The sequence below is a fragment of the Schistocerca gregaria genome, chromosome 1 (genome assembly GCF_023897955.1).
Source record: "Schistocerca gregaria isolate iqSchGreg1 chromosome 1, iqSchGreg1.2, whole genome shotgun sequence".
NCBI classification, from domain to species: domain Eukaryota; kingdom Metazoa; phylum Arthropoda; class Insecta; order Orthoptera; family Acrididae; genus Schistocerca; species Schistocerca gregaria.
Window position 1 is genome coordinate 305,392,263 of NC_064920.1, and position 24,727 is coordinate 305,416,989.

The 24,727-nt window shown below is 44.8% G+C and overlaps 1 protein-coding gene across 1 annotated transcript in view; it reads right to left on the minus strand.

Moving 5' to 3' along the window:
* The window catches only part of LOC126344326 (uncharacterized), a 98,885-nt gene that overhangs the window by 22,458 nt on the left and 51,700 nt on the right, over nt 1–24,727 (minus strand). Inside the window, exon 3 of the mRNA XM_050002014.1 lies at nt 14,561–15,095. Coding sequence (XP_049857971.1) covers nt 14,561–15,095 — 535 coding nt within the window. The remainder of the gene's footprint in view (nt 1–14,560; nt 15,096–24,727) is intronic.

The following is a 24,727-nucleotide window of genomic DNA, read 5'->3' on the forward strand; positions in this document are numbered from 1 at the left end:
TTCAGAGTCTTCTCTGTGTTTTAAGAATCGCCAACTGTGTTTTTTAACTTTCTGGTGACTTTTTTAACTGTCCCCCATGAACGTCTCCATGTCAGTTTATTTTTACCTCCGTTTTCTCCCCTTACTCTGTTTTATGTTCCCCTTTTTTATCGCCTTATGTATGTATCATTTTATTCTTGTTTTAGTTGTCGTGTCACTTGGCTGAAGAGCGGCGGATTGTGCCGCTGACAGCTCTCCCCTGCCCATATGGGGCAGGGGAATGAAATCACAATATAAAAAAAAGATTAATGTGACCCCCACCTTCCTTTCCCTTAAACACATCCGCACACTATATATTGTCCGCCGCATTGATCCCCCTCACCCCCTGGTGTCTCCCTTCTTCTCCACCCCCAACCCGTTGCCGCACCTTTACCTCTGTGTCCCACTCTCTCTCCATCTCCACACCCTCCACCTCCTTTCCCAACGCAGCTTCCACCATCTACCCCTCCTGGATGATGACATCGTCCTGACATCTTCCTCTCTCTTAGTGTACCTGCTGACGCCCCTACTCTCTTCATCAGGCCGCCTCCCCTGCTGACCCTTGCTCTCCCCTCCTTTTCCATCCTCTCCGACTTTTCCCTCGGCAGGTCCCAACTGGCAGTTTTGTTCTTCATCGTGTGTACTTCGAGTGGGTTTTAAGTGTGTTGTTCTGGGGTGTTTTTAATACTGTGGCCGACTTTTAACCTGTGCATGTGCATTCATTTCTTTGTGTTTTAAGAATCGCCAACTGTTTTTTTAAAACTTTCTGGTGACGTTTTTCATTGTCCCCCATGAACGTCTCCATGTCAGTGTATTTTTACCTCCATTTTCTCCCCTTACTCTGTTTTATGTTCCCCTTTTTGTCGACTTTCATTTGTACCACTTTTTTCTTGTTTTAGTTGTCATGCCACTCGGCTGACGAGCGGCAGATTGTGCCGCTAACAGCTCTCCCGTGCCCATATGGGGGAGAGGACTGAAACCACAATAAAGAAAAAACAGAAAGATTAACATGTCCTACTCATCTGCAATAAACATGTTTGCATATCCTACTCTATCTGCAAACTAGACAGCAGTAACCCCATTCTTCCCCCTCTGATCAGCAGTCTTGGACTGCTACTGCACCTATACCAACACATCCCAGTGTTCTTCTCTCTGTTTACTAAAAGTCACCACCCATTTCAAAACATATCTATTCTTTCATTTATCTTTACCTTTGGGTGTTTTTTATTTTAATTAAAAAAAAGACTAAAAATAAACAGTGTAATTTCACATAACTAAGATCAATAACACACTACTGGCCATTAAAATTGCAGCACCAAGAAGAAATGCAGATGATAAATGGGTATTCATTGGATAAATATATTATACTAGAACTGACATGTGATTACATTATAACGCAATTTGAGTGAATAGATCCTGAGAAATCAGTACCCAGAAAAACCACCTCTGGCCGTAATAACGGCCTTGATACGCCTGGGCATTGAGTCAAACAGAGCATGGATGGCGTGTAGAAGTACAGCTGCCCATGCAGCTTCAACACGACAGCACAGTTCATCAAGAGTAGTGACTGGCGTATTGTGACGAGCCAGTTGCTCGTCCACCATTGATCAGATGTTTTCAATTGGTGAGACATCTGGAGAATGTACTGGCCAGGGCAGCAGTCGAACATTTTCTGTATACAGAAAGGCCCGTACAGGACCTGCAACATGCGGTCGTGCATTACCCTGCTGAAGTGTAGGGTTTCGCAGGGATCGAATGAAGGGTAGAGCCATAGGTCGTAACACATCTGAAATGTAACATCCACTGTTCAAAGTGCCGTCAGTGCGAACAAGAGGTGACTGAGATGTGTAACTAATGGCACCCCATACCATCATGCCAGGTTATACGTCAGTATGGCGATGATGAATACACGCTTCCAATGTGTGTTCACCACGATGTCGCCAAACATAGAATCGACCATCATGATGCTGCAAACAGAACCTGGATTCATCCGAAAACTGACGTTTTGCCATTCGTGCACCCACGTTCGTCGTTGAGTACACCATCACAGGCGCTCCTGTCTGTGATGCAGCGTCAAGTGTAACTGCAGCCATGCTCTCCGAGCTGATAGCCCGTGCTGCTGCAAACGTCGTCGAAATGTTCGTGCAGATGGTTGTTGTCTTGCAAACGTCCCCATCTGTTGACTCAGGGATCGAGACGTGGCTGCACGCTGCGTTACAGCCATGCGGATAAGGTGCCTGTCATCTCGACTGCTAGCGATACGAGGCTGTTGGGATCCAGCACGGCGTTCCGTATTACCCTTTTAAACCCAGCGATTCCATATTCTCCTATCAGTCATTGGATCTCGACCAGCGCGATCAGCAATGTCGCGATACGATAAACCGCAATCGCGATAGGCTACAATCCATCCTTTATCAAAGTCAGAAACGTGATGGTACGCATTTCTCCTCCTAACACGAGGCATCGCAACAACGTTTCACCAGGCAACGCCAGTCAACTGCTGTTTGAGTATGAGAAATCGGTTGGAAACTTTCCTCATGTCAGCACTTTGTAGGTGTCGCCACGGGCGCCAACCTTTGTTTGAATGCTCTGAAAAGCTAATCATTTGCATATCACTGCTTCTTCTTCCTGTCGGTTAAATTTCTCGTCTGTAGCACGTCATCTTCGTGGTGTAGCAATTTTAATGGCCAGTAGTGTATCTTTACCTTTCAGTGTTTTTTATTTTAATTAAAAGATAAAGACTAAAAATAAACAGTGTAATTTCACGTAAGTAACATCAATGATACATATTTTAAATATTAAAAAAGAGCTGTTATAAATTTGCAGTAGACAAGAGCCCACTAATTGTAGGCAAATATCCCTTCCGTCACTTGGGCTGAAAATTGTAGAGAATATCATAGACTAAAGATTGAGAAAGACCATACAACTACAGTTGAAAGACAAGTAGTATGACTTAAGAAATAACAAATGGACAGTGGATCTAATTTCAGTACCCACAGTTGATAAACAATACTCAAGGATAGGCAAGAACCTATTAACTGTGTTCTTATATGTAAGAAAACGATATATAATGGAGAGCATCTGGGAGTGCCTGAGGAAAAGGAGCGTATGTGAAAGATTAGTGGGGAAAATCCAGTTGCTGTATCAGGATTGTACTAGCTGTGTACTTTGGAGATGGCCGATCTTCATAGTTTCAGACCAAGAGTGGTAAAGTATCAGCCAAAGGTGGCTAGAAAGTGAAGACCCAGGTATACAGTAAAAACTAACTTTATCTGAACTATGCGAACACAAATTTCCTTCTTGGAAACAAGTCTCGTAACAGTCGCAAACAATTTAATTTTTTATGATTCTGTCACAATCTCCGGAGCAAAAAGGGATGACATTAGCGGAGAGTGACGAAAACTGCATAACGAAGAGGTTCACGAACTCTATTCAAGCCCTGACATAATCAGTATTATTAAATCACTTAGGCTGCGATGGGCGGGTCACGTAGCTCGAATGGATGAGGACAGGGCAGTGCGCAGAGTACTGGTAGGGCAATTAGAGGGAAAAAGTCCTGTGAGGAGACCGAGGCGTAGATAGGAGGACAATGTGAAGGCTGATTTGAGGAGCCTAGGTATTGAAGGTGAATGGAAGGAAATAGCCCAAGACAGGGACAGATGGCCAAAATACGTTGCTGCAGTAAAGGACTCTCGAGTCTGGTGTGACCAGTGAGTAAGTAAGTGAGTATCACAAAGGCACTTCTGGCAGATGCCCTGGTAAGGTAGAAAATCTAAAGTTCTGAATTAAAGATCTTGCCACAAACATTGCTGACACAAAGTCCCCAAGGGTTCAGATTCGAAGGATTTATAAGTCTGGCGAAGCTGAGTTAAAGACAAATAAAGAACTATTACAAGTCTGCTCATCAGTCACAATGTCAACACTGGGTCTTCTTCAGGAACACCACGTGTGGGATCTGGCACAGGTCCGGAGTGAGCTCCTGACTGAAGAATTGCACGAGCATTCGGCATGTGGGCCAGGAAGGCCACTAAGAGTGGACTGGCTTCTTACAGCCTGTGTGCTGGTGTAAGTGCAGCCCTCGGGGCTAGGCTATAGTCGGGAATCTGTCCTGTCACGTCGTCGTAAGAAAGGGGTCGGTGGCGCCAGCAACCATTGCTGGAGCTTTGATCGCCGTCTGGTGGTCGAGTGTGCCATGGCAGCCTTTGACTATCTTCTGTTAAGGAAGCAGGCTGCCTCTATAACTTGGATGTCACGTGCATTGCAGGAAGAGTAGGAGTAAGCCCAATAAACTGTGTACATCTCTTCCTTTCCTCACTGGGGGCTAGGGATTGGAGACCCATGTGAAACTTGCAGGTAGCGATGGGCATGTGCTGGCTGCCAACTAGGTCCGGAAAGTGAATTCCGCTTCTATGGGTGTTGGAGCGGGCAGCGCTAATGTTTCCTCTGGCAGCACCTCTGGGGGTGAGGTGGTTGGACGTGGCAGTCTGACAAAGTTGGTTGGTGCCCTTGATGTTTGGAACGGGAAGTTGAGATGGTCCCACATCTGGAACAAAAGAGGAAGGTTAACTGGAAGGTTTGGGAAGCGAGCTTGATGGTTCGGCATTTTGTCCATATCTTTACAGCAGATGGAACAGTCTGAAAGATTGATTTTCGACGTATAGTAGCCTAAGAGTTGAGAGACGATGGTTGAAAGCTTTGGGAAAAAGAAGGGCCCACCTGGGGACCAAAAACTTACATTGGACAAACACCACGGTGAGGACGGGGCTGAAGTAGGATGAAGGATGGAAAGCTGCGATCTATGGGGGCATCTGTGTTAAGCTGACACATACTGAGCCTCTCAATGGCGAAAATACAGGATAAAGTGTATTTTTGTCAGTGAATGTGTTGGGAATTCGGGAAATATAACGAAAACCACCTCCTGTGTCGATGAGTATTGGCCAAGAGTAGCTCAAGAAACGCACTGCAGAGTGCAGATGTAAGTGCGACCAAGATGTGGAATGTATCCAGTGAAGAAGTGATGTGGTGGAGTGGCTTGTTTACTGTGGTACACCGTGAAAGCCTTGATCATGAAGGTGATGGAAGCATCCATCCCTCTCCATAACACATGTGGGCAGGTGAGGCGTTTCGTGAAAACCATGCCTAAGTGCTCAGCATGTGTGTGGACAGAGTACACAGCCAGACTGATGATGTCAGGGCACCTGTCATTCCCTTGGAGGAAGAGGATCCAGTTGAGTGTAAGTAGCTCATGAAGGCAATGCCAGTAAGCCTGGATATCCAGATGTTGAAGGCACCAATGATTCTGAGGCCATCCATAATGTATCATGCAGAGAATCTTACAGAGTGTCAGCTCCTTGGCCAGTGGTTCAGTTCCAACAAACATTTTTACAGGGAAAAAGAAGTAAGGATTCGGTGATGTCGACAGCATGTGGAATGAAATTCTGGTAAAAGTTAAGTTAATCCAGTGCCCATTTCAGGATAAGCTTCAACAATGGAATGGACATTGCTTGTAGACTTGAAATTGCTGCAGACTTGCAATGCCCCATTGGACTTTCCAGTGACAATTATGAGAGAGGCCCACTGGCTGTTAGGAAGTGGGGAAAGAATACCTTCATCCTGGAGCTGGTGGATGTTTTATCACAACTTGCCACAGAGCACAAACAGGATGTTTCTTTCCTTGTAGAATTTTAGGGTGGTGTATGGGAGGGCAATGTGTGCCTCAAAGCCTGTAATCCCTGATACTGGACCAGAGAAAACTGAACTAAACTGTGACAGAAGAACCTTTAAGCAGGCCTTAGCCCCCCAGTGAGTTAGAGGTCAGGTTAGAATCATGGACGTCCAGGCCCAGCACTTGAAAGAGGTCTATACCTAATGGCTGATTGCACGCAGGGCATCCACAATCAAGATCTTGGTTCAAAGAGAGGTCAAATTGTATCAACACTGGGTAGTAATATATCCACTAACCTTGATTAGTTCATTGCTGTAACTGTGGAGAAGGATAGAATTATGGCTAGAAAGTGGGGCGGGGGGTTCCTCACCTGGAAATGTTAAGTCCAAACAATAAGAACTATTGAGAACCATGTATAAGTCTACAGCGAGACCAGAGTGTCTAAATGTGCACAGTGATGGCCAGCACCTCTTATGTGCATCAAAGGATCACCTGGACAAAGGTGATAACTGGGAAGATGTCCAGCACTGCATGCCCCTCTGTTTCTGAGGGGCCATTGTGGGCAAGATCCACCAACATCCATCGTGACACCTGGTAACTTTGGCATGATGGCTGGACTTCCCACAGCCAGAGCACTTGGCTCGACAGGAGGGGCACTGTTGATGGCTAATGAAACGGTGGCTGCAGGATAGAAACTGCGGAGAGCAGTGTCAGGCCGTTGCAGGCAGGCCTCCTTCCCGAGTGCTCTGCCAGGAAGGGGTGCGACCCAGGGTTGGGGCATGGTATATCGGCCAAGCACACACATTGCAGGCATTCTGCATGATAGCTGACGACTTAGGACACTGCTTGAACAGTCAAATAATCAGACACTTTTTAAAAGATGTGTCTTTTAAGTTTAGAACGTATTTATGGAGGCTTTCATTGGGCTCATAAGTGGGGATAATGTCTCTGTCCAAGGAGGCCACATAAGATTGTTTGACTGTTCATTGTTACATGTGAAATGACAGTCATGGTAGAAGCCTTGGAGGAGAGTGATTCATTCATTGTAGGACTGACCTGCACTTTATGGCAGCAGAGATATGATGGTCTGCCACTGATACATGTACCTGGGAATCCAAGTAATCCAACAAGATGGATTTGGTTTGATCATATAATAGGGCGTTAGGTTCCACCTCTGCATGAAGTTGCTGGAGATGGTGGCACATCTTAGAGCCCACGTCTGCCAGGAAAGAAGTGCTCTGTTGGTTATCACATGATATTCCAGGCGCCAGGAAGAGTTGCTCCAGGCATGCGATGTAATTCGGCCACGGCTTGATCTTCTTGTTGAATGCCTGGAACTGCAGAGCGGCCATCTGGAACCCCTAGACCACAGTGTCTACAAGTGAGAGGTAATGGGAGAGTTCAGGTGATGTCATGAAAGGCAGCATTAGCCATTCCACTAGAAGCTCATGGGTGCACTGTGTATGCTGGAGCATGACCATCATGTGGGCCAAAGCATCCATTTGAGACTCCATAATGGAAGCAATACATCCCAACGTGAACGAAAATGTGATGAGAAACACATGCACAAGCAGTGTTTACATGGGCTGAAAGCATACATAGAACGGTTACGGCATAAAGTCAAGTGCTGGCACGCCAGTCGAGAACGACAGGGAAGAGAAGCTGTGAGAAGAAGTCAACCAATCACACGCTCACTGACCTCCCTTCAAGGACGACAATGCGACAGCAGCGGACCCTAGGTGAAGAGGACATAAGCCCCGCGACCAACTGGTGGCAGGCCACTTGCATAGCAGCGTCAACATTAGGCACTTCGATAGTAATTCAGGAAAGACTTTTGTCAGTTAGAGATCAGCGGTCATTGTGAAAACTGATTATTTCATATGTCGCCCTTTGCTTATGACACATCAGTGTAATTGCCATAGTTCATTAACTGTAATTGTCTTCATCTACATCTGCATCTACATGATTACTCTGCAATTCACATTTAAGTGCTTGGCAGAGGGTTCATCGAACCACAATCGTACTATCTCTCTACCATTCAACTCCCGAAAACCGCTCGGGAAAAACGAACACCTAAACCTTTCTGTTCGAGCTCTAATTTCTCTTATTTTATTTTGATGATCATTCCTACCTATGTAGGTTGGGCTCAACAAAATATTTTCGCTTTCGGAAGAGGAAGTTGGTGCTGAAATTTCGTAAATAAATCTCGTCGCGACGAAAAACGTCTTTGCTTTAATGACTTCCATATCAACTCGCGTATCATATCTGCCACACTCTCTCCCTATTACGTGATAATACAAACCGAGCTGCCCTTTTTTTGCACCCTTTCAATGACCTCCGTCAATGCCACCTGGTAAGGATCCCACACCGCGCAGCAATATTCTAAAAGAGGACGAACGAGTGTAGGGTAAGCTGTCTCTTTAGTGGACTTGTTGCATCTTCTAAGTGTCCTGCCAATGCAACGCGACCTTTGGCTCGCGTTCCCCACAATATTATCTATGTGGTCTTCCAACTGAAGTTGTTCGTAATTTTAACACCCAGGCACTTAGTTGAATTGACAGCCTTGAGAATTGTACTATTTATCGAGTAATCGAATTCCAACGGATTTCCTTTAGAACTCATGTGCATCATCTCACACTTTTCGTTATTTAGCGTGAACTGCCACACCATACAGCAATCTTTTCTAAATTGCTTTGCAACTGATACTGGTCTTTGGATGACTTTACTAGACGGTAAATTACAGCATAATCTGCGAACAACCTAAGAGAACTGCTCAGATTGTCACCCAGGTCATTTATATAGATCAGGAACAGCAGAGGTCCCAGGACGCTTCCCTGGGGAATACCTGATATCACTTCAGTTTTACTCGATGATTTGCCGTCTATTACTACGAACTGCGACCTTCCTGACAGGAAATCACAAATCCAGTCACACAACTGAGACGATACCCCATAGGTCCGCAGCTTGATTAGAAGTCGCTTGTGAGGAACGGTGTCAAAAGCTTTCCGGAAATCTAGAAATACGGAATCAACTTAAGTCCCCTTGTCGATAGCGGCCATTACTTCGTGCGAATAAAGAGCTACCTGCGTTGCACAAGAACGATGTTTTCTGAAACCATGCTGATTACGTATCCATAGATCGTTCCCTTCGAGGTGATTCATAATGTTTGAATACAATATATGCTCCAAAACCCTACTGCAAACCGACGTCAATGATATAGGTCTGTGGTTCAATAGATTACTCCTACTACCCTTCTTAAACACTGGTGCGACCTGCGCAATTTTCCAATCTGTAGGTACAGATCTATCGGTGAGCGAGTGGTTGTATATGATTGCTAAGTAGGGAGCTATTGTATGAGCGTAATCTGAAAGGAACCTAATCGGTATACAATCTGGACCTGAAGACTTGCCCTCATCAAGCGATTTGAGTTGCTTCGCAACTCCTAAGGTATCTACTTCTAAGAAACTCATGCTAGCAGCTGTTCGTGTTTCAATTTCTGGAATATTCCATTCGTCTTCCCTGGTGAAGGAATGTCGGAAAACTGCGTTCAATAGCTCCGCTTTTTGTAATAAAACTCATTAATACGAGTTGTTTGATTGTTTGTCTAGCGAACTGAGTATGCAGGATTCCTAGACACAACAAGATTGGCGACAAGGTGAACAAATACCAATGTGACAACCTGTTCACGTTTTGCAGCTAGGGCCGTTAGCTGCGACAGATTTTGTTTTGTTGTTGGCTTTTGTGTTTTGCTGGCACCTTAATTCTGCCTTGCCTTTTCTTTGCAGGGGTGTGTTTACATGTTTTAACAGTGATTCTTATAGCGTTTTTTTTCTATTCGGTGTTTTCACGTGGACTTCCAGAAATTTTCTTTGCTTGAGTGCTTATTATTATTGCTTGCATTGTCTGTTTGCTGTATTTGCCTATTCCAATAAGAGCAACGCACCTCTCCCACCCCTGCTCAGACGCCTCATCTGCAAGTGATAGATGCAATGCAACTAACACAGCTGTTTCAGTTTCAGACGTAGCATGTTGCAACCCTTCTCAGTATGTTACAGCAGTTACTCACAAACCAAGCCACGAACGCTGCGCAACAGGCAACAAATGTGGCTCCAAGTGCCACACCACCTTTTTGCTGGTTTAACGAAAAAGAAGAGGAATGGCTCGATTGGTTGCACCTGTATGAAGCCCACATCATTGCTCACAAAGTACCAGGTACTGTGAAACTACGTTACTTTTTGTCAATGGCAGGAAGTGCAGTCGTTCACCTCATTCAGAAGTTGATCCCTACCGCCACTCTGAGTGAACTTTCTTATGGTCAGGTTATAAGTTCTCTAACTAACTATTATGACCAACAAGTGAATGTGGTGGCAGCTAGGTACCAATTCTTTCATTGCACGAAAGGTCAGAACAAACTTATCATGAGTTGATGACAGATTTACAGTGTATGCAGAGGAAATGTAAATTCACATGTGCTTTATACTCTGATGTTATGTTGTGCGATGCGATCGTGTATACTGTAACTGATGTCGACCATAGAGAGCAGATTCTGAAACAGTGAGATCCATAATTTTAGCACGTAGCGCAAATTCTAGATCAGTATGATTCAGGCGTCGTAGCGCCCGATGAATTTGAGCAGCTGCCAATGTGTTGGGTTGAGTCGTACTTTGCTCACGACTGGCCAAGTAGACAGCAACAGCACATGCATGCCACGTCGCGTAAACGGTTCTCTAAAGAGGTGGCTATGTCAGTGAAAAGAATTAAGAAATGCCCTCGGTGCAATTGATGGCACCAACGCCAAGATTGCCTGTCCAGACAAGCACAGTGTTACGCTTGTGGCAAGAAAGATCACATACAATCCATGTGTTTCAAATGGAACAAACACAATAATTCTGCCCACTCCCAAAAATCTAGTCACGGGGCCCATGTAATCAATGCAGTGTATTCAAAGCCTGCTGCAGGCATTAGCAAACCTAGCAAGCAAACAATTTCTTCAGTGCTACACTAGTCCAACGAACTTTTTGTTCATTTACATCTTAGTGGGAAACGTGTGAAATTTCAATTCGACATGCGTACCTCTGTTACATTGCTAAATCGTAACACTTACGAAGTGTCAGGTTTCCCACGCCTGCCTAAAACTAGCACACACCTGACAGCTTATAATGGAAAAAAACATTCCCATTCTCGGAAAATGTACTTTACCTGTCATGTATTTGTCGCCCACGCAGCTGCAGCTTTCACTGCGTTACCATCACATGATTGTGACAACATATTTCACATTCATTCGTTAGATTTGTTTGGCCTAAAAGTTCAGGACAATGTGTTGTCAGTGACTGCATTCAATGCCAAAAACAGTGTAGCTAGCTTGGTGAAAGAATTCCCTGAACTCTTTTCTGATGGCTTAGGTAGGGCTAACAATTTTGTTGCACATATTACTATGAAAAACAATGCTCAGCCGAAATTTTGCTGGGCCAGAACTGTTCTCATTGCATTATGGGACAAGGAAGTTTCTGAACTTAAAGAATTGCAAGATAGCGGAGCTATTGCGTCCATACAAGCTAGCCAACGGGCAGGTCCATTGACATTCTAAGATAGTTAAAAGACCTTCTTGGGTCTTTCATTACATATTATTTCAGCAAGGATGCTGAGCAACCGGGCTGACTTCTTTTCTTCATCCAGTCACGAATCGAAACACGTTTCTTATTTTTTTTCTTATGCAGCAATTCCACGCAACAAGATTTAACTCCATCGCAACTCGTGCAATGTGCAGCTGCCAAAACTTTCATTTCAGACACGACTCGGGAACCCACAAAACTATGAAACTGAAGTATACAGGGTGGTCCATTGGTCGTGACTGGGCCAAATATTTCACGAAATAAGCGTCAAAACAAAAAACTACAAAGAATGAAACTTGTCTAGCTTGAAGGGGGAAACCAGATGGCGCTATGGTTGGCCCGCTAGATTGCGCTGCCATAGGTCAAACGGATATCAACTGCATTTTTTTTAAAAATAGGAACCCACATTTTTTATTACATATTCATGTAGTACGTACAGAAATATGAATGTTTTAGCTGAACTACTTTTTTTGGTTTGCGATAGTCACAAACATATGGCTCACAATTTTAGACAAACAGTTGGTAGCAGGTAGGTTTTTTAAATTAAAATATAGAACGTAGGTACGTTTGAACATTTTATTCTGGTTGTTGCAATGTGATACATGTACCTTTGTGAAGTTCTCATTTCTGAGAATGCATGCTGTTACAGCATGATTACCTGTAAATACCACATTAATGCAATAAATGCTCAAAATAATGTCCGTCAACCTCAGTGCATTTGGCAATACGTGTAACGACATTCCTTTCAACAGCGAGTAGTTCACCTTCCGTAATGTTCGTAGATGCACTGACAATGCACTGACGCATGCTGTTAGGCGTTGTCGGTGGATCGCAATAGCAAATATCCTTCAACTTTCCCCACAGAAAGGAATCCGGGGACGTCGGATCCAGTGAACGTGCGGGCCATGGTATGGTGCTTCGACGACCAATCCGCCTGTCACGAAATATGCTATTCAATACCGCTTCAACCGCACGCGAGCTATGTGCCGAACATCCATCACGTTGGAAGTACATCGCCATTCTGTCATGCAGTGAAACATCTTGCAGTAACATCGGTGGAACATCAAGTAGGAAATCAGCATACATTTCACCACTTAGATTGTCACAATAAAATGGGGGCCAATTACACTTCCTCCCATAATGCCGCACCATACATTAACCCGCCAAGGTCGCTGATGTCCCACTTGTCGCAGCCATCGTGGATTATTCGTTGCCCAATAGTGCATATTGTGCCGGTTTACGTTACCGCTGTTGGTGAATGACGCTTCGTCGCTAAATAGAACGCGTGCTAAAAATCTGTCATCGTCCTGTAATTTCTCTTGTACCCACTTGCAGAACTGTACACGACGTTCAAAGTCGTCGCCATGCAATTCCTGGTGCATAGAAATATGGTACGGGTGCAATCGATGTTGATGTAGCATTCTCAACAACGATGTTTCTGAGATTCCCGATTCTTGCGCAGTTCGTGTGCTACTGATGTGCGGATTAGCCGCGACAGTAGCTAAAACACCTGCTTGGGCATCATCATTTGTTGCAGGTCGTGGTTGACGCTTCACATATGGCTGAACACTTCCTGTTTCCTTAAATAACGTAACTATCCGGCGAACGGTCAGGACACTTGGATGATGTCGTCCAGGATAACGAGCAACATACATAGCACACGCCCGTTGGGCATTATTATCACAATATCCATACATCAACACGATATCGACCTTTTCCGCAATTGGTAAACGGTCCATTTTAACACGGGTAATGTATCACGAAGCAAATACCGTCCGCACTGGCGGAATTTTACGTGATACCACGGACATATACGTTTATGACTATTACAGCGCCATCTACTACAAAGCGAAAGAAGTGGTCCAACTAATACATTCATATTTCCTTAGGTACCACACGAATATGTAAGAAAAGTGGGGGTTCCTATTTTAAAAACGTAGTTGATATCCGTTTGACCTATGGCAGCGCCATCTAGCGGGCCAACCATAGCGCCATCTGGTTTCCGCCTTCAAGCTAGAAGAGTTTTCTTTTTTGTAGTTTTTTCGTTTGATGCTTATTTCGTGAGATATTTGGCCCGGACACGATCAATGGACCACCTTTAATACTGGTTTCGCCGTGTCTACAAGTATGTGTAATTAGGCTGTTTAGGTTTTTATATTGGTAACGGCACGTAGCGCTCTGTATGAAAATCACTGGCTGTGCTGTGTGCAGTCTGTGGCTGGGTGGCATTGTTGGAAGTCGCTATTGTAGTGTTGGGCAATTGGCTGTTAACAGAGCGTAGCGTTGAGCAGTTGGAGGTGAGCCGCCAGCAGTGGTGGATGTGGGGAGAGAGATGGCGGAGTTTTGAGAGCGGATGATCTGGACGTGTGTCCATCAGAGACAGTAAATTTGTAAGACTGGATTAGTGAATTTTGAACACTGTTAAGGTAAATACATTGTTTGTTCTTTATCAAAATCTTTCATTTGCTAACTGTGCCTGTGAGTAGTTAGTCACTTCAGTAGTTAGAATCTTTTGTTTAACTGGCAGTATTGGGGCTCGCTGTATTGCAGTAGTTCGAGTAACGAAGATTTTTGTGAGGTAAGTGATTGATGAAAGGTTTAGGTTATTGTTAGTCATTTGTAGGGATTTTTGGAAGTCAGATTGCGTTGCGCTAAAAATATTGTGTGTCAGTTTAGTGTTGATCAGAATAAGTAAAGAAAGTAATGTCTGAGTACGTTCAATTTTGCTCAGCTGTTTGAAAAGCAAATAATGTGTAAGAGGTCTATCAGCACACTACAATAGCGAGTTCCAACAATGCCACCCAGCCACAGACTGCACACAGCACAGCCAGTGATTTTCATACAGAGCGCTACGTGCCGTTACCACTATAAAAACCTAAACAGCCTACTTACACATATTTTTAGACACGGCTAAACCAGTATTCAGGGTGGTCCATTGATCGTGTCCGGGCCAAATGTCTCACGAAATAAGCATCAAACGAAAAAACTGCAAAAAACTAAACTCGTCTAGCTTGAAGGGGGAAACCAGATGGCACTATGGTTGGCCCGCTAGATGGCGCTGCCATAGGTCAAACGGATATCAACAACGTTTTTTAAAAAGGAACCCCCATTTTTTTTTTATTTTCTAAGGGGACGTTTCATATGAAACCATTTACGTGCAACTCATTCCACACAACGAGTGACGCAACCCAATATCGTCGTGTAAACTAGGCTATAGTGTGTGTCAATTTCATTGTGAATGGACCACGATTTGTATAGGTCTCACCTGTACGGAGAATCCGAGGGAGGAGAGAGCGACGCGGAGCAGTGTGTACTCGTAGCCGCGCAGCTGATCTTGCTCGTCGTAGTAGACGGCGGGCGGCACGGATACGGCGCAGACGGTGACGCTGGGTCGGCGGAGGCGCCTGGCGGCGTCCAGCAGCAGCGACAAGTTCCGGCGTCGCCACCCGGCCACCTCTCGCAGGCGGCGGCCGCGCGGCTCGTGCAGCAGCACGCGGGTGCCCGCCGGCGACAGCAGCGCCACGACGGCGGCCGCGCGCACCTCGCCCAGGGCCCCGGCCGCGCGCGCCACCTGCGGCCCTCGCACCACCACCAGCGGCCGCCAGCGGGGGCCCGAGGCGCCGCGCAGCGCCGCCGCCCAGCTCGCCACCAGCGGGAGGTCCGCGGCGTCAGCCAGCACGCACACCCACCGCGCGGCGGCCGGCGGCGGCAGCGGCGGGGGCGGCCGGGACCCGCGCCACACCGTGACGGCGCCCCGCGCGTGTGCCAGCCGCCACAGCGCCGCTGGCCACGGCTCCTCTCTGCGCCCCGTACACAGCGGTTTTACTTTTTCTCTCTACAGGCCGTCCGAGAAGCCCCACACGCTTCTGGACTTTGTACAACTGTAGAAGTACACTGATCGGCCAGAACATTATGACCACCAGTTTCACAAGGTGCGACATCGTCGCGAAAAAACAGTGACCCGTATATACAATACACTACTGGCCATTAAAATTGCTACACCAAGAAGAAATGCAGATGATAAACGGGTATTCATTGGACAAATATATTATACTACAACTGACACGTCATTACATTTTCACGCAGGTTGCATAGATAATGAGAAATCAGTACCCAGAACAACCCCCTCTGGCCGTAATAACGGCCTTAATACGCCTGGGCATTGAGTCAAACAGAGCTTGGTTGCCGTGTGCAGGTACAGCTGCCCATTCAGCTCCGACTCTATACCACACTTGGTCAAGAGTAGTGACTGGCGTATTGTGACGAGCCAGTTGCTTGGCCACAATTGACCACACGTTTTCAATTGGTGAGAGATCTGGAGAATGTGCTGGCCAGGGCACCAGTCGAACATTTGCTGTATCCAGAAAGGCCCCTACAGGACCTGCAACATCCGGTCGTGCGTTATCCTGTTGAAATGTAGGTTTTTGCAGGGATCGAATGAAATGTAACACATCTAAAATGTAATGTCCACTGTTCAAAGTGCCGTCAATGCGAACAACAGGTGACCGTGACGTGTAACCAGTGGCACCCCATACCATCACGCCTGGTGATACGCCAGTATGGCGATGACGAATACACGTTCCAATGTGCGTTCACCGTGATGTCTCCAAACACGGATGCGACCATCGTGATGCTGTAAACAGAACCTGGATTCATCCGAAAAAATGACATTTCGCCATTCGTGCACCCAGGTTCGTCGTTGAGTATACCATCGCAGGCGCTCCTGTCTGTGATGCAGCGTCAAGGGTAACCGCAGCCATGGTATCTGTGCTGATAGTCCATGCTGCTGCAAACGTCGTCGAACTGTCCGTGCAGATGGTTGTTATCTTGCAAACGTCCCCATCTGTTGACTCAGGGATCGAGACGTGGCTGCATGATCCATTACAGCTATGGGGATGAGATACCTGTCATCTCGCCTGCTAGTGATACGAGGCTATTGGGATCCAGCACGGCGTTCCGTATTACCCTCCTAAACCCACCGATTCCATATTCTGCTAATAGTCATTGGATCTAGACTAACGCGAGCAGGAATGTCGCGATACGATAAACCGCAATCGCGATAGGCTACAATCCGACCTTTGTCGAAGTCGGAAACATGATGGTACTCATTTCTCCTCCTATCACGAGGCATCACAACAACGGTTCACCAGGCAACGCCGGTCAATTACTGTTTGTGTATGAGAAATCGGTTGGAAACTTTCCTCATGTCAGCACGTTGTAGGTGTCGCCACCGGCTCCAACCTTATGTGAATGCTCTGAAAAGCTAACCATTTGCATATCACAGCATCTTATTACTGTCGGTTCAATTTCGCGACTGTAGCACGTCATCTTCGTGGTGTAGCAATTTTAATGGCCAGTAGTGTAGTATCAGTGAGCGTGCTCTTCGTGTATAGAACGGGGAAGGAGCGCGATCTATCCGGGTTTGACCGAGAGCATATTGTGATGATGCGGAAGCTCGGCACAAGCATTTTGGAAACTGCACTTGTCGGGCGCATGAGGAGTGCTGTGGTGAGTGTCTTCCATACATGGCGAAACCAAGATGAAACGACGTCCAGACGTCGTGGGGTTGGGTGGCCATCTCTCAGTACAGATATCGCATGTTGTAGGCTGGGCAGACTGGTAAAACTGGACAGGTGATGAACTGTGGCAGAACTAATAACAGAGTTTAACGCTGGGCAGAATGCGAGTGTGTCTGAAAACAAAGTGCACTGAACCCTCCTAACGACGGGACTCTGCCAGCCAACGACCCGTGCATATGGCAATGTTAACATCACGACGTCAGCAACTACGACTGAAATAGGCGTACGACCATTGGCACTGAACATTGGCAAAGTGGCAGAGCGTCACATGGTCTGATGTACCTCGATACATTCTTCATCGTGCTGATGGGAGGGCGCGAATCCGTAGTCTTGCAGAGGAACAGCTCCTTGACACCTGTACTGCAGAACGGAGACAAGCTGGCAGTGGCCCCATTATGCTCTGGAGAACATTAACGTGGGCACGCCTCGTTCCAGTGGAGCTTATGCAAGGCATCGTGATGGCCAGGAAGTGTTGTGCACTGGTTGCAGGCCATGTACAACCCTTCATGGCGATCAATTTTCCCGAAGACAGTAGCCTTTTTGAACAAGATAATGGTCCATGTCATAAGGCCAGGAGTGTGATGGAGAGGTTCAAGGAACAGAGAGGCTTGTTCCAGTTGATGTGCTAGTCCCCCAAACCGCCAGATCTGAACTCGATCGAAAAAATCTGGGATGTGATTGAATGTGGCGTCAGAGCTCACCACACTCCTCTCCGGAATTTACGGGAATTCAGTCACTTGTGTGAGCAGATGTGGTGCCAGCTACCTCCAGCGACCTACCAAGGCTTCATTGTTTCCATGCCATGACGCGGCGCCACTGTTACCCGTGGCAAAGGTGGACATACGGGCTATCAGGTAGGCGCTCGTAATGTTCTGACTGAACAGTGTTAAGTGTTTCTTTTATGGGTGTCGCTGATCTGAAACTACCAAAAAGCATTTTTTTCAGTACGGTATTTTTCGTTTCAGTACTGCGTTGTCTCAGTTATGAAAGCACGGCAGGTATGGGTGTACACAGTTACACTGTTGAGCAGGGTTGCAATTACACGCTGGTTATCTTGGGTGCAGCAATTACTACATCCAGTTCTTAGATAACCGGAACTTAAGGACATGTGATTTAAAAAATATACGGGACAGGGACGAAGGACAAGGACCAAAGACCTTTAAAAAATACAATTAAAAGTGACATAAAATTTCAGTAATTACCTCAGTATTAACTAAAGGAAACACTGTTTTTAACATTGTTTCACAAGCTTTATTATTACAGTACGACCTGAGTTTCGGGTTATAAGGCCATTTTCAAGTACATAACTGACACCATGATGATAGTCAAGCTCACTCAGCTACAAACTTTAGAAATTAAGAAACATGTGTGTTTTCTCCCACATTCATCACTGAATGAACAAACTCAGTTCAACTATTCATCCCTTTTGGACAATATTGCAAGTCCACTTTCTAAGGAAAAATCTTTGATGCCTTCATTCACATATTAAAAATTTCCGTTCCTGTGCCTAGCTCTACTCAAGTGTATGTCTAGTAATAATGCTGCACTAATGAATCTTGTAAAGTTGTCCTTACGAATTTTGTAAGTCCATACATAATTTGTTAAATTGTCAACAGAGATAACTTTTACAGTTCAAGCCAATAACTGAAAGATTTAAAAAGTTGACTTTTTGTATTCGTTGGTTCTCATCTTTGTGATCAGTCATGCATTACAAAATGGGCATATAACCGGAAACCTAGGTCGTGTGATAATAAAGTTTGTGAAACAAGGCTAAAAAAGGGTTTCGTTTAGTTAGTAAAATACACTATGTTTAATCAAGAACCCACAGTTAAATCAATTACCAATAAATATTCGACTATTTTCTTATAACATAACTAACGGCTCGGCCCAGGTTCACACTGGTAGCATTAACTTGTCTGGCGTAGCGCATTTGTTTGCGAGCCGCTTTGTACAGTTACGAATAAAATTCAGAGAACAACATAGACTAACTGAATATCGTCACTATCATTTAACTTAAGCGACGTAAGCACTGCACTCCAGGAAAGTTGTCTGCAGTCATGAACGTTGTGTGTTCCATATTGAATTGGTGTCTGCAGTGACATCTCATGGCAAGCTTACGAGCACATCGTGATGTAAATATTATGTTTACAACCGTAATATATTTACAACACATTGTATACGAATCATGTGTGTGAGTGATTGAGTACGTATTGGAGGCTGGTTGAGGTGGCACAACTGAAAGAAAAAAATAAGAAAAAACACGCGTGATGTACATGTTTAGCTCGTCTTACAGCACTCCTCTTGCGAAGCTTACAATGGGAGTGCACCTACTCGTCATCACAGATTTCGTCCAAATCTGTGACATAGGCCTACGCAGGGCTTGGCCGGAAATGAAAGTGACAGAAGTGACAGCTCCAGAAATAGAGTCTTGGTGCGGGTGGGGCCAGACAGGAGTCGTTTATATTAGCCTCTTATTTGTGGGGAACGGTTGGCGCAGTGGAAAGAGCACAGAACTATAATCCGAGTGTCGCGGCGTCGAATCCCTATGCGAAAACTTTTTTTAATTTTCAGTTTTTACGTTACTTGCATTGTAAATAAACTGAAATAATGATCAGTGTGCTGTATTTATTAATATTTTCATAAAAGGCGATGAAAAGTAAAGGCATAGAAAAAGTTGGGATTGCAAACAAATTTCCAGGAAGGGATTGTAACGTACACAAGGGAATTTCGAGTATAAAATTAGATATCAATTATTATTGGCTTCTACGTATTAAGATAACTGCAATTAACTAAAGAGCATTCTCTTTAATTAACTGTAGTAAGCTTAAGACGGAGAAACCAATAATAATTGATTTTAACAGCGGGTGCAAAGATGGCTACACAAACAAACAAATTAAAATTAGATACTTTCATTATTTTAGAGTTGATGATTTAGAGGTGATACGTGATTCACCCTAAAACAGGAAAGCAGTAATTTTGTCGCCGTCTTACAGATGTTAACGCCGCATATTTAGAATTACATGACTATTTTATGGTTTCTATAGCAAAACAAACTTGGTTTACAGTTATAAAAGGCTTTGACTCACAGCGCAGTTTGGCAATAAACCACATGTAATACATCATTTCGCCAAATATTGGCGGGGGTAACTGATGACGGGCAGCGAGGTGTATTTTGTAGCACTCTTCTCAAGATGTTATGTCTCTTTTTCCTTTGCCTTTCCTTTTCATACATTTTGTGGAAATAGTAATAAATACAGTATACTGAAAATTATTTAATTTTATTTGCGATGTAAGTAACGGAAAAACTGAAAATTAAAAAGTTTCCACGTAGGGACCCAATCACACGACCTTCAGATTACCGTTCTGAACTCTTTCCACTGGGCCAGCCGCTGCATAGGTGACTCAAGCCTCGTCCGACCCGCGTCAAATACGATATTTTTTGTAAACCGTTAGCCGTCTGGAGCTCCTACTTCTGTCACTTTCATTTCTACCCAAGCCCTGAATATACCATAAATTTGAACGAAACGTGTAAAGGGAATAGGCGGGGACCCCTTATTGGTAAACACTCTCATGCATAGTTTGTTGTAGACTGCTTATGGCAGACCCAGGGAATCGTGTCCACGTGTAGGTTTGACAGAAGAAAAGCAGAAAGCTGAACGCTGCGTCGTCTGCTGCGCTACTGAAAGAACATACTGCATGTAAACAAAACAAAGTTGATTAAGTTGCTGAAGTAGTTTTTCGGAACATGTTTGCTTGCAGCATAAAAAATGAAACACCACATATTTTGGATTAGCATGATTAAATTGTTCTCAAACTATACCGAGGAAAGTATTCGTTAAAAATATACGCTTCTTTCAAACCGCAAGTCTCACATCATGACCTGATGATGAACTGGTTACCTTTTCGTTGTTTGCCATATTTACTGCGATGTCCTTTATCCAGTAAATGCCGAGGAGGGCCTGGTGTAGTATTCCTCCAATTTCACGAGGAACGAACCATACCCATATTCCACGTATAGGCCATTATTACGATGGTGCCGCTACTCCCGAAGCTATTTCAAAGCTACAGCCCGTTCTCATCTGGGAAGAAATCCTTGTACATCGTTTTACAAAGTGTTTACGCATCATGTTTCTGAGGCGGGGCGTGGGAAACAGCCGAGTATTCACCAAGGTGGACGTGTAAAATGGCCTGAGAACCACATCCAGGCTGGCTAGCGCACTGAGCTCCGTCATTAATCTGTGAGGTGGATTCAATCTGGGGATAGAGCGGCTCTCTGTGATCCAGAAGCAACTGCTCTTCACATGCTCGGGTATCCAGGTGGGTTCTAGAACTGCAAATGAAACGTCGTCAAAATAAAGAGGAATTTAAAAGCGAAAGTGCCAAATGTAAATTCTTAGTCTGACTGTGACCAGTGATGGTGCTGGATGCCTGATGCCTTGCTGATGACAGAAGTTATTGCTTGAAAGTGGGACTAGGAGCCCGAAGCTAGTAATAAGAACGAAAATTAATAATTAAAATAAAAATAAACCTTAAATCTAACATAATATCCTTATAACTCGAAAACTGATGTAAGACGCTGTTTTTGCACCCTAGTTATAGCAAAATGTATACTGGTGGGTCCCACACGACAGGTGGAATCTGGGGGTCTATAGATCCTAACTACAGCGTGCTGTTGAGGAGCGATTGGAGGCGTCCGTGTGGGTGTACTAACGTCCAAAGACAGGATGAACAATGACAGAGACAATGAGTGCATTTAGAGATCACTTTTACAAGGGTCAATTTCGTAAAGCAGCCCTACTTGATTGGGAGAAACGAGCTTTCCATATAGGTAGTGTCAAAGGCAGGCCAGGTAGGGTGGGGGGGGGGGGGGGTGCGCAAATGCGAGAGGAAATGCAGACCGCCATTTTTCATCTGCAGCCTATGGTGCACCAGAGTGGCCTCGGCGCCGATTTATAGCGCAGGTTTATGGCGCCATTTTCTCATGCATGGCGTACTTTAACCATGGTGGCATGCGAACACTTTACAAACCAAATCCTTTCGAAAATGATTCCACCCTTGGCCCAAAAGCCAATGATCATGCGTCGGATAAATCGTCCGTTTCCGCATTACGACAACGATAGCATTTTTTTCCGCGTCCCCCCGACACGCTTTACATAAACTCCTCACCTAGTGCTGCCACCTACATTCAGCGATATTGCACTTCGATGTCGAACACAGGCAGTAGTCACGTTAATGTGATTGGACTGGTAATTATTGACTTTGGAGTAGTGAATTTTAAACCAAAAAGCCTGGTCAAAGCCTGGATTAAGGCCGCGGAGGCGACTATGATTTCGTGGGGCACCACAAAAATCCCGAGGCATGGACGAAAAGAACGTTTCACAATAAATTCCTTACTATTTTCTAAAATCTAACCAGCTCCAAGAGAAAAAATTAGGCCTGCAATATTACATCGCTGCCCTTTCACTAAAGACTAAGGACAGATGACCCGCCACAGTATAAAGATATTAATCGAAACAGGAAGACAGCAAATGTTGTTCATTACAGATCTGTCAGATATGATTACGTTATGAGCTCAGTAGGCGGGAGAACGGCAGCCTTTGTCGAGATGGAATGTGGACGTGAGTGCGTGCCGAACACATACAGATACAGTGAGATGCTAGCGGTTCTCCACTTTTATGGCACAACGCTTTGGCAGTAACTTCTCCTTAGTTCTTTGAGTTGCAGAACCCCTCAATATCTGGAGCCAGCAGTTATTTGTCTCCCATATACACAAAGCTTTTGTCGTAGCTGATCGGCTTTTCTCAGAGCATATTCAAAGGGCCCACCGACTCCGAGCGTATTCAAAGAACCCACAGAGTCAACCCCTGAAAGAATGACTGCTTGTATACATATATCGAAACTACATGGATATTGACGGCGACCATCGTGAAAGCAGATTGTATGTGCTTCCCTAAAAGTGTCAAGAGGAATTTAAATGCGTATTGAGCAAGTTACTGCTGCTGTTCCGTCCGCAAAAACGTATGACACACTTCGCATTCCAACAGAGGTTGGGCGCCTCCTTGCGAGAAATAAACGTCACGTGTGTTATAAATTGTTGTTGTTGTGGTCTTCAGTCCAGAGACTGGTTTGATGGAGCTCCCCATGCTACTCTTATCCTGTGCAAGCTTCTTGATCTCCCAGTACTTACTGCAACCTACATCCTTCTGAATCTGCTTACCAACCGATCCCTTCTTCTTGTCAAATTGTTCCACAAACTCCTCCCCAATTCTATTCAATATGCCCTCATTAGTTATGCGATCTACCCATCTAATCTTCAGCATTCTTCTGTAGCACCACATTTCGAAAGCTTCTATTCTCTTCTTGTCCAAACTATTTATCATCCATGTTTCACTTAAATTCATGGCTACACTCCATACAAATACTTTCAGAAACGACTTCCTGACACTTAAATCTATACTCGATGTTAACATATTTCTCTTCTTCAGAACCGCTTTTCTTGCCATTACCAGTCTACATTTTATATCCTCTCTACTTCGACCATCATCAGTTATTTTGCTCCTTAAATGGCTCTGAGCACTATGGGACTTAACATCTGAGGTCATCAGTCCCTTAGAACTTAGAACTACTTAAACCTAACTAACCTAAGGACATCACACACATCCATGCCCGAGGCAGGATTCGAACCTGCGACCGTAGTAGCATCGCCGTTCCAGACTGAAGCGCCTAGAACCGCACGGCCAGCTCCTCAAATAGCAAAACTCCGTTACTACTTTAAGCGTCTCATTTCCTAATCTAATTCCCTCAGCATCACCCGATTTAATTCGACTACATTCCATTATCCTCGTTTTGCTTTTGTTGATGTTAATCTTATATCCTCCTTTCAAGACACTGTCCATTCCGTTCAACTGCTCTTCCAAGTCCTTTGCTGTCTCTGAAAGAATTACAATGTCATCGGCGAACCACAAAGTTTTTAATTCTTCTCCATGGATTTTAATGCCTACTCCGAATTTTTCTTTTGTTTCCTTTACTGCTTGCTTAATAAAATGGTTCAAATGGCTCTGAGCACTATGGGACTCAACTGCTGTGGTCATTAGTCCCCTAGAACTTAGAACTACCTAAACCTAACTAACCTAAGGACATCACACACATCCATGCCCGAGGCAGGATTCGAACCTGCGACCGTAGCAGTCGCACGGTTCCGGACTGCGCGCCTAGAACCGCGAGACCACCGCGGCCGGCACTTGCTTAATATAAGTAGATGGTCACAAAGTCTCCCAAAACTGCAGAGGTTTCGCGCAGGTAAACCATCGAGATTCGCGTTCGGATAAGAACTGACTCATGAATTTTTTTTATTACAACAATAATTCTAATATTAGGCTCAGAGTGTTCAAGTTGCCCTTCTTTCTATAACTGAGGGAAAATTAACAGGAATAACAGTAATTCCGGCTATCATGATTCCGCTTACGGTGGAATGTAGGTGAAAAAATAAATAACTCGTCATGAGTATGACACGGAAACACTGTTCCAGATTAAGGACTTATAGTCCAACTCACTTTCCGTTTGCTACTCTCCGCAGAGCAAAATTTCCGGCGCCGCTAAAATCAAAATTATTGTTTTGTGCCATATATGTTCTGCACAACAACTTATGCCCATTCGGTTGCATTCAGTCAGGTTTCTAGCCTATCCGGAAACATCATCATCAGAACAACTAGACTGTTGATTTCTACATCACAGAACTTTAGTCATAATGCAGGAGGTATACATCACTGATAACGACGCGGTTGAGCGCCCCACAAACCAAATATCATCATCCTGTCTTTCTTCAATCTGGAAACTGGTCTGCAGGAGAATGT